Here is an 11243-nt window from a genome sequence, read left to right as displayed (position 1 = left end):
CCCAAACTGCATTTACGCTATTATCTTACAAAACAACAACAACAATAACAACAATACAACAATATAGCCAAACTATTGATAATCATTTTTAATTGATCCCTGAGACAACAACCTGTACTTAATTGACTCATGACCTAGAGCCTAGACAAGTGAAGTCAAATTTATTTCTGCAGCCACAACACGACAAAGTTGCTTCTGAAAATATGTTGCAGTCTGTACAACAAGACACCATCAGTCTGTTACGTATGACTCAGATCCACACATTAGACAGCAGTAACAGACAAATTATAAGTATGCTTTCCCAAATAGTTAAATATTACTTAAAATACACAAAATCTGAGTTTTATTTGTGGCTAGAGAAAATACACTAGTATCATAAAAATGTGGTCCATTTGTGGCTATGTTTTGTCTCCATAACATTTTAAAGCAGCATTAGAAAAATGGTACAGTATTATAGTTGTCTTATGTGTTTTATTGGTCATGATGAAAGTTGTTGTTTTTGTTCCTTTTATGTTGTTTTATTGGACTTTGTCGTCACTGATACTTTGACTGTATTTATTTATTTTATTATTTTATTTATTTATTACTTAGGAAAAAAAGATGCTTGCTGCATTCTCACACGTGCTCATATAGATGTCCAGAAACCACATAAGAGGGAAAAAAAACAGCAACAGAGAGAGAGAGAGGGAGAGAGAGAGAGAGAAATCGTCGGTGTGTTGGTGACCTTGCCATGACCGAAGAAAAGAAATTTCACTTCTCTAATATGCAGGGATGAGAAGTGGAGACATGTTTCCTTTTATCCCAGCCACTTCCTGCATTTAACCCATTGAGATACCATTAGATTACATCACCTGCCCTGATTCACTCACCCAGTAAGCAGATTGATTAGCAGGTCAAACATGCACATGCAAAGGACTGTACCAGCAGTTTTGAATGTTTTATCCCTTTTGTTACAAATCACAAATACACCTTAGCTGATCATTTTTACAACCTGAATGATCCAGAAAAAATCTAGTAAGAGGAGCTTGAACAGTTTTATAAACCTTCATTTGAATGATCTATGTGTTTAAACAGTTAAAACACTTTTTAGATACGGCTGTAAGGATTCGTTCATGTAATTACAGCTATTTTGCATCTATTAACTGTTTATAAATTAGTTATGGACGCTTCAGAGAACAGGTAAATACAATAATAACTAAAACTTTAAATGTAATAATAATAAAATATGTCCTTATATCTGCTTACAGATGGTGTATTAAAAGATTTACTGTTTATATACTGATTATAATCGCTTAATAGGGGGTTAAAGTGTCAAGTTGTGTGCACATCACAGTGAACATCAATTCCGCATTCTTTTTTGTCAATGCAGATTTGTTAAAGCATTATAACAAGGCAATGCAATACAATATTTTAAAATCAATGTGCACTTTAGTTGCACTACTACTGTCGGTGATACACTGACAAAAACTAATGCAGACTCTGTCTTTAATATGGTTGATTTCACAGCTCCAAGGCTTGATTACCAACCGGTTAATGGGGCCCTGGGGCAGTCCCACGTTCACTGCATATCACCTCATTTTGGTAATTTGATTAACTGCCAATTTGACAGGGAATTTGGACCTAAAGCGCAATATCAACTGGAGTGGGGAAGCATTATTACCAAATCATGTAACCCTGTCATGTGCTGAAGTCTTGTGTCAACATTTAGTTTGAATGCCCTTATTATTTTAGTTTATATTGCATCTACATGGTAGTACATATTCACAACTGCAAACAAAAGCAAAAAGGAATAGTGGTTGAATTCTGGGTGTCTGGGCATATAATGAAGTTGCCATACCATACACACTGCGAAAAGGGCGGTGACAGAGGGGTTAATAGGGGCTCAGCAGCTAATATTTGCCCTGGGGCCCCTCACCAGGTTAATCTGGCCATGCACAGCTTCACAAAGTCATACCATACAGAACTGAGTGGAAGCAAGAGGAACCTGGAACTGTAGAAAAAATACAAAAAAATATCTAAAGCTGTTCAACTGTAAATTAAACAAGATTTAATAGTTAAGCTTGTGAACTTGTAAATTCACTGGCATGGTCCTTTAAATGACCATTTGAATGGTCATAGTAGCACTCGTATTTATTAACAGCCAATGACAGAAATCACCCAAAATACAAGGACAAATATGTCCTTTACTTGCTTTATGTTTAGGGACTACACAAAACAAATTTATGATCAGGATAATTTGATTATGTTGAAAATTTTCATGATGAATTCAATGCACTTGGTTCTGAGGAAGCCTCTCAGATGAGAGCTGAAATGAAAACATCTTCAAGCATCTATAGTTTATATTTACATTTCATCTCTTCTTGGATTCATCTCATTGTTTTACTTTGTGTTTATTGAATCAAAGAAGGATTTAAAAACTGGATTTTAAAAGGAACTGAATGCAGTTACTGAAGTCCTGTACTACTGTTTCTGAGGTCCCATTTTTCACTCCTACTCCAGTGTACAGTTCAGAAGGAAATATTGTACTTTTTAATGCACAGCTAGTTAGTTAGCTGCTTTTACGATTAAGATGAAAAAGTTTATAAAATACAAGAAATTCTTAACCAGTAGTTTTTAATCTTGTGACCTCTTCCAAAAATACATGTCCATTGTTTCTAACTGTGTGTATTTGGTGCATTTTTTCACATTTTAGATGTCAATGATTTTTTACTATAGGTCCACCAAGGAAAACATTCCCCTCTAAACTTCCCAAAGAGGTCAAATTATCAATATAGAGAAAAGTTTTCAATGAATGAGTACACTGTATATATGTGTATTAGAATTTTTTTCCTTTCACATTAATCATTTCCGACCTATCAGATTTACCATGAAACCCTTTGGAGGTGGTCAACCCCCCAGATGGGGGGAACCACTAAACCAACCTATCAAACTGTACAAACTACAGTATGAAATAACAGAGTCAGTCACAGAGTCATTTTCTACAGAGTGAGTACTTTTAGTACAGTACAGTATATTTTGTTGATAATACTTTTCTACTTTTGCTTGCAAGTAGGAGGTTGAACACAGGACTTTTTAGATTATTGTGTTGGTACTTTTACCTAAGAATATGCACACACTTCTTCCACCACTGTTTAAAAGGAACAACATTATCAATGTGGAAGCTTACAATGAAAACACCTTTGGGTTTATCTTTTCAGTTTATTGAGTGGGTAGTACAGTATGTCCCTTTTCCCTCATGTGAAGCAGGATCTTGATTTTCTCTCTCAACAAATGGTTAAAGTGAGGTATTCAGTCTTTCATAGGCTTAACATAAAGCTAAGCCTGAATCCTTCAAGACAGCTGACTTGTTGGCCCACGCAAGGCTGCATCACTGTCAAGAGTCAAGGCCACATCTTTCCTGGTACACAACAAGTCTTAGAGGAGACTTTCATGAGCGTCACATTTTAACACCAATCCATCAGCTTCAGTTCACACCTTCTGCCTTTAAACTCTCTGTAACATACTACAAGTTAAAGCAACAGAATCAAAGGTCATTCTCTTCATTCATTCTCTTCAGTTACATTTATAAGCTTTTTATATTGGGTGTGTTTTACTTTACTTGGAGACAAGTCATAATCATTTTGTGTTGAACACATCCAGTGTTGCTTCAGTGCAATACTGCAGCCTGCAGGTCAAACTGAGCACAACACCAGCTGATGAAACACAATTTATAACAATCTAGCTTTCTAAGAAGGTCAAAATCCATGTTTTTATACACAGTAATGTTGTTGACATTAGTTTGACACTTAATGAACCACTGTAATGACCAAATTCAACAAATCAGTAACACGCTAACCCTCTATTTATCAGTGGATGTACCGTGACCATGTCTCACTTATGGCTATATAACTTTATTTAATATATTTTCAATTTATATTTCCAGTCATTTCCAAAGGCACACTATATACATAGACTTTAAATGGCAAAGGCACAAAAACACTGAAGGATAAAATCACTTTACATGTAAAAAGGCTTGACAGTGGTTTGATTCTGTACATTCTTCTGCTGTATGTTTACAAATCAGACAATATATTTTCAAAACTTGAACTGTTCTATATAATATTTTGAGTGTTTATGACTAAAGATTACAGTACATTCTTATAGGCACCTTTATAGTACATTTTTTCTTGTAGTTTGGGTTCCTGTCAGATTAATACATTGTTAAATTGTCTGAATTTGTCCTGATGAAAGGACATCATGCAAAAATAAATGTAAACATCTGCAAAAGTTAATCAAAATGACTCCATTATAATATGGTTGTAAGCAGCTATAAGGCTTTTAAGTGCTTATTATTGCACAGTATTTGTCAGCAATTAAAACTTCCACTATGAAGATATATTTTGTATTATTACAACTGTATTTCACTATATTGTCATTTATTATCTGTTTATACCGCACCCTCCATTTATGGGTGTCCACAAGAGGAGATATATTTGTTGACAGATATATTAATAAGCACTTATATCTGCTTACAGCTACAGTATATCTATATTTAGTGTGTTTTTAAACGTATTAAATATTTATATAAGCTACTGCTCATTAATGAATAATAAAGCAGGGATCACTTAACAGTATGTTAGTCTGTCTGTGTGTATTAAATTGAACATTTAAGCCCTTTTTTTCTAAATCCCCCTCTTTATCATGTTCCTCTCTAATAGGCAGGGGTAATCAAGGGAATAGCAGATCAATGATTGGCCCTCAGGTGACATGTGACCTATAGCTGTTGACTTATTACCTGGAAGAGTCAACTTCTCCGTACCTGGGAGTTCACCGTGAAGGTTAGGCGGGCTCTCACTCTTGGACTGACAGCATCAATTTCGATGTTTTTAACAGCTGGATGTTTTTATCCTCTTTCAGCAATGGCGACAAAGAGGCAGTTTGGATGGCGAAAGCTGTTTCTGATCCTCACAGGTAGGCTTCATGCTTGTATTCTTTCTCTTTTCTATGAACCATTACCACACCTTTATGGGATTATCACCTGTGTTAATCATTAATCCAATGGTTTGCTATTCACCCGGAAGCAGGTTTGTGTTTTACTCAGAGGCCTGTGGAGAAAACCATTTATATATGTATTCATCTATATTTGTGTATATTGTATATTTAAAACCACAAACATAGTCTTGTTTGAATTGGTCAGATTAAATCATATCAATTTTTCTCTGTCCCCAATTTACACGTTATACAAATACACGTCATTTTCTTTTGTAAAAACACCAAATCAACTAGATATCTGTTGTTATGTGTTTGTTTTTGTTTCAGTACTGCCCTGCTGCAGGAGCTTAGAGGTTTCAATTCCACAGAAAGAATATGAAGTCGCAAGAGGAGGCAATATTACGTTGACCTGTTCCTTCATCCCAGCCCAACCAGACGCCGTCCCAGCCGTCCTCACATGGGAAGCTTTCGCTGACAATCCTACTGAGCCAATGGTGAGAGGTTCTGCCTGCAAAATGTGCGATGGTAACATTTTCTTAGTATAGTATTATTGCGGTAAGCTACCACAGGGGGAGCTCCACTGATTTTACACATGAAGCTCAGTTCACTTGTCATGTTGAGTCCTACCCACAGTCTTCAGGGTTATTTTATCTTAAGGTGGGAGCTAATAAATGTGTAACAGAAAGTAAAACTTATGGGCGTGAAGTGAGAGACATGGGTGATGGCCAGACAGTTAAGGTCAAATGAAAAGACCTGCCTGTGAGTTGAATTATTATTTGAATGTCCTCTCTGTCTTGGTGCCATCTGATATGTGCAATAGTGAATTATGTGCAAGAGGCAGTCTAGACTTATTCATCAAGTCCCCAACAGGTGTCCTTTTTAATAAACATGCTATCAGTATCATATCCATTTTATACTTATATTATTGTAGACCTTCTAATCTTCGACTTCTCAATTACATTCTCATTAACATTCTCCACAGAAAATGTTACACACTAAAAATCACTGGGTTAGAAATGTTTCCAATATGGACCAACATTGCTGCCACAAAACAGGTTAACATGGCTTAACTTTAGCTATGGGTAGAAAACCACCTAAAACAAGCCGTTATTTTGACCCAGTAACCCAAAAGTAATATAAAAGATAACACTGACACAAAAAAACTCATTGGTACTGGATAAAGTTGGTGCTGTATTGATCAGCACTGATTTAACCCAGTGATTTTTAGTGTGTCTACAAGATTTTCATATCAAGACTGTGACACTGCCACTTCCTGAAATGGACAATAGACACTTCCTGAAATGGACAATGATCCTAGTAGTGAATAATAGTTTCCATCACAAAAAAAGAAATATGACCTCTGCTTTGCACTACAAACTCAACTCTTTCTCTAAGCAACAAAGGAGATAATCTTATATTTAGATTTAAAGTCTAGTCTGACTTGTTTTGAGTATGTATTGGATTATCTAGTACTACTCAAGACTATTTGACTTAACTTTATATTCATTAGCAATTTTAGCTTATTTGGGGTTGTTTAGCCAGATTTTCATTTTTCATGAGTGTTTCAATTTGTGTTAATTCTAAGATCAATCCATGAAATCGCTCATTTTGTCCAAAATATAAAGATAATCTGTTTACCATCACATAAGACAGATAAAACAGGTTGGAGGGGTTGCTTGAAAAACAACCGAAGTTCAATTGACAAATCGATTCATTGACTATTCGTTTCAGCTCAACACAGATATAACCCTACCTACAGTCAGTTCTATTCATATAGCTTAAAATCTAAAACATGTCATGGTAACTTGTGACATGACAGTGATTATTTTTGATACTGCTGAATATTGAGCCAGCATTGTTATGATATCATATTATTATACGATACTGAGCCGATATCTTTGTACAATATGTTGTGTTATAGAAACCTGTGGCCAGCTTCTTCTCGACGGGTGTGATTAACATTGCACCTGGTTATGAAGGCAGAGTCTCTGTGGAGTATGACAATATCAACCATGTGAGCACACTCCATTTGACCAAGGTGATCATGCAGGACAGCCGTCGATACCAGTGCGGTGTCTTAATCCCCAATGATGATGAGGGAACAACAGCTGCCATCACTTCCCTTTTGGTCCTGGGTGAGAATTAAACACCGTACTTTATTTATCTGTCTGCTGTGCATAACTGTGTCCATGATGATGTTAAATCAGTACAGTAATAAAGTGACTGAAACTTTTTACACTGAATTCTTTGTTTTCTTCCAGTGGCTCCCTCTGTGCCGATCTGCAGCATCCAGGGAAAAGCAGAGTACGGGCACAACATCAGCCTCACCTGCATGTCTGAGGAGGGATCCCCAAAACCCACCTATAAATGGGCGAGCTACAGTGTTAAAAATGTTCCCAGAGACCTTCCACCTAGGTCATCTGAAAGTATGCATTTAAATCATCTACGTGTTACTTGGAAGCACACATTTTTTGGCAGCCTGCTGAAGAGTCGGCTTCCTGTTTGTCAGTGTTAATGTAAAGAATGACAAAATGGCTCATCATCTCAGGATTGTTTAGCCTAATTCTTCTTATTATGTTGCAGAGGATGGAGTTCTATCTCTCTACAATATTTCAAGAGAGATGTCAGGGTTCTACATTTGCACATCAACAAATCGAATCGGTTCTGCCAGTTACAACCTCACCTTAGCCGTGTTGCCTGGTGAGTGTTACAACATGATTTACCTGCTCACCTGTCACCAGTGAATCCACAGATAACTTCCACTTAATTCTGCTGTTGTACTCAGCTTCTATGAGCCTCTTATCCTCTTTTAGTTTTTGTGCCTCGTCTATTCCAGCACGCAGTTATTTTCATCACAAAAGCTCTACAGTACACTACACTCTTAGCACCAAATGGCAAGGGCAAAGATAGAAACAAGCTGGTAAACACTGCGGAGCATTTAGCCACTAAAATGCAAGATATTTCCCCCTGGGAGTCGGTGGAGACCGAAACAGAGTTAAATGGAGAGTGAATATTGGACTTACTTTCACCAGGTGACCAGTAACACAACTCCAAATGGATGTTAACGATCAACAACTGTCCAGCCCTAGATTAGCAACCATATAGTCATGGCGCTCCATCAAAATTTAGAAATTCAAAGTAATTTATAGGTTATACATCAGGGTAGAATGCCGTCTGGGTCCCCCCTGGTCTAGAACATCTACTGAATAGTATTTACCCTCTGAATGAAAGCCAGCTCTGGATGCTACTATGTCAGAGTTCAGTGTAATCTTAGCAGCTCTGTACTGATTTGGAGAAGCTGACACCCCAACAAAATCATTACCCAAGATAACATTACATTTGCCACATCGGTTATCCTTAAAGTCTTTTTTCTTGTAATGGTAAAAGTGAAGCATACAGTTCCAAAAGACAAACAATATCACACTACAAAACATACTATACTAATGAAAAATAGTTTTATAGAAGCTTGATTTGTAGAGGACTAGCCTCAAATATTTCAGACACAAATTTGAAAGTTCAGAATAGCTAATGAAGCTGTAAATGGAGGCAGAATGGAGATCTTACCCCTGGACTAAGTATGTTGAGAAAACCCCATGTCTTTCCTCCTTTCTCTCCAGGTAGCGTAGGAGAGGCGTCTATTGCAGTTGTAATTGGAGGAGTTGTCGCAGGTCTCGTGCTTCTGGGGATTCTCATCTTCTGTTGCTGCCGGAAAAAGGGCAAAAAGAACAAGTCCGCTGATAGGTATGTACTCTATGTTTCTGCCACTGTGAATCACCACCAACAATTGGTTTTGTTAGTGTATTGATTATTAGTATCCCTGTTTGTCTGTCTGCCCCCAGAGATGTGCAGTTTTTTGACAGAGATGAGTCGGAAGCTGGAGAGGAGTACTGGGATGACATGTCACACAGCGAGACAAAGAAGCACAAGCCGTATGAAGACAAAGGCGCTGTTCCTCAAAACAATTACATCGCAGGACCAGATAGACACAAGTTGGATGATGATCAACACAGTTATAGTGGTAAAGAAACGATTGATGTCAAGGGCAGTTATACTGACTCTCAACGTAACCAGGACGACCAGCATGATGACTATCGTGGTAGTCGTGATCGCCTTGACGATCAACGTGATCGTTACGGTGGCAGTCGTGATCGCCTTGACGATCAGCGTGATCGTTACGGTGGCAGTCGGGATCGCCTTGATGATAAACGTAACTATTACAGTGGAAGTCGTGACAGGCTCGATGATCAACGCGATCGTTATGGTGGAAGTCGTGATCGCCTTGACGATCAACGCGATCGTTCAGGTGGAAGTCGTGACCGCCTTGACGATCAACGCGATCGTTACGGTGGAAGTCGTGATCGCCTTGACGATCGACGCGATCGTTACGGTGGAAGTCGTGATCGCCTTGACGATCAACAAGATCGTTACGGTGGAAGTCGTGATCGCCTCGACGATCAACAAGATCGTTACGGTGGAAGTCGTGACCGCCTTGACGATCAACGCGATCGTTACGGTGGAAGTCGTGATCGCCTCGACGATCGACGCGATCGTTATGGTGCCAGTGATCGCGACGGTCGCAGTCGCGATCGCCCTGACGATCAACGCGACCGTTACGATGGAAGTCGTGACCGTGTCGTTTACAAGGACGATCAATACAGAAATTGATATGAATAATTTGTTACTGAATGCTCTTTTGAAATATTTTGTTTCTTTTTATGATGCATAAAAAGGAGTGTCTCATCACATCATAAAGAGCAATTCTGGGAAATGCCATAAATTCTCATGTAAAAGCCGGTATTAAAATAATAACGGGCGTTTCGTCCAACACAAACAATTAAAGGCCAGGTAAACAACACTGAGGGGGTTCACCTGGTATATTTAGCATGATGAGTATTTCGACTGCACTAATTTACTTCAATAACAGTCGTGTTGTAGTCACTGCTCTGCTGATCTTACTCTGCTTTAAAGCATTCATGTTTTAATTAATTGTTTTAAACAATCCCAGCTGTTTTTTCGTTACCCTACTCCTGTTCAATGCCAGCTACCGTCCACAAAACTCAACACTTTCATGTTTTTTCATATTAAAGGCCTCCCTATAAAGGAAGGCTGCAAGACTTTTACTGTGAAAATTCTGGATAAAGTACACAGTATCATTCACGGTACCTTGACATGGTTGGGTAGAAGTGGAACATCTGACATGACTCTTGCTATACTGACAGTTAATACTGAATTTATCAAGTAAGGTAAACAGGTAAACATGGTTAAACCAAATTAACTTGACAACTTTTGACCCTGAACACCAATCACAGTGTGACCTGAATAAAACAACATTATACTTAAAGTGGTAAACAAAATTGGTCATATAATGTATTGGTGTCCTAATATAAGAGGATAATTGATTTGAGTCGTTTACTAAATAGGCGCATCACCCATAGTCTCTATTGTTGACTGGGAGCATTAATCAGACTGGGTTGTAGTTAGCCATGTTATAACCTGACAATAACATTTTTAGCATGAATTGTGCTTGTTTGTATATCCACGAAAACCTGCCCAAATTTCACAAAATGTAAGTTGTCACATTTAGGGTACATGACTACTGCAGTAATTCCAGCATTGTCGTTAAAACATTATTTATGAAAATTCTAGTCACTCCATCATGTAAACTGTGTACATTATCTTTTATTTTAAGAGTTCTTAGTTTTTGAATCGAAGTAATGAATGTTCTAATTTTATTTCTAATGTGTGTGGTAAACATCTTTGTACAGCCAAACTAATAACATTTGTGCTTTGGTGTGTTTTTGTGGCAGTTTATACTGAAATTAAGTTTACTTGAAAGATTTTAGCTTTTTTTATTTCTATGTTTTTGTGTGATAAATGATTCCTATTGAATGTAAGCACTGCATTTTTCATATGAATCAAAGTCAAATCGAGTTCAATAAAGAAAATTGGTTTAAAAAAATGTTGCCGTTTTTTTTTTGTTTTTTTTTTGCAGTAAAATTCCTCAAAACTCACAACCAAGACTGTCCTGGTTATATCAACAATGTCTGCCCCCTCCCAGCTGCACACTCACACCGAACAGACCTCTCTTTCTGCCCGGTTAGCACTGCTGCTACACCTGCTTCAGAAACCTCAAAATTAGCTTCCAGCTGATAAACTAGCTAAAAAACAACAACAACTCTCCTACCTCTGCTCGTGTGTTTCACAGACAGACTGGCACCGGAAGCTGTGAGTCGTCGGGAGCGGGGTTGTGTTCGTGCTGGACTCACCTCTGT

At 37.8% G+C, this 11243-nt stretch overlaps 1 protein-coding gene across 2 annotated transcripts; it reads left to right on the top strand.

Annotated features, from left to right (window-relative positions):
- The first annotated feature begins 4765 nt into the window (after window positions 1-4765).
- Window positions 4766-10896, top strand: LOC111218752 (cell surface A33 antigen-like). 2 transcript variants are annotated; one of them, XM_022741197.1, is made up of 8 exons: window positions 4772-4817; window positions 4897-4950; window positions 5299-5465; window positions 6893-7106; window positions 7233-7397; window positions 7555-7671; window positions 8589-8712; window positions 8811-10896. In XM_022741197.1, the coding sequence occupies exons 2-8, from the start codon at window positions 4899-4901 to the stop codon at window positions 9634-9636; spliced, it is 1665 nt and encodes a 554-aa protein (XP_022596918.1). In that variant the 5' UTR covers window positions 4772-4817; window positions 4897-4898; the 3' UTR covers window positions 9637-10896. The 2 variants fall into 2 exon arrangements, with proteins under 2 accessions (XP_022596917.1, XP_022596918.1); XM_022741196.1 differs by having other exon boundaries at window positions 4766-4950.
- The last annotated feature ends 347 nt before the right edge of the window (window positions 10897-11243 follow it).

This window comes from Seriola dumerili, unplaced genomic scaffold, assembly GCF_002260705.1.
Source record: "Seriola dumerili isolate Sdu_G_001 unplaced genomic scaffold, Sdu_1.0 BDQW01000052.1, whole genome shotgun sequence".
In the NCBI taxonomy this organism is placed as follows: Eukaryota; Metazoa; Chordata; class Actinopteri; order Carangiformes; family Carangidae; genus Seriola; species Seriola dumerili.
This window is presented reverse-complemented; position numbering and strand designations above follow the sequence as displayed.

Coding starts and splice junctions, on each gene's coding strand:
- LOC111218752 (XM_022741196.1), top strand. CDS start 4,860: ATGTTTTTAACAGCTGGATGTTTTTATCCTCTTTCAGCAATGGCGACA. Junction 5,466..6,892: donor ACAATCCTACTGAGCCAATG/GTGAGAGGTTCT, acceptor GTTGTGTTATAG/AAACCTGTGGCCAGCTTCTT. Junction 7,107..7,232: donor CACTTCCCTTTTGGTCCTGG/GTGAGAATTAAA, acceptor GTTTTCTTCCAG/TGGCTCCCTCTGTGCCGATC.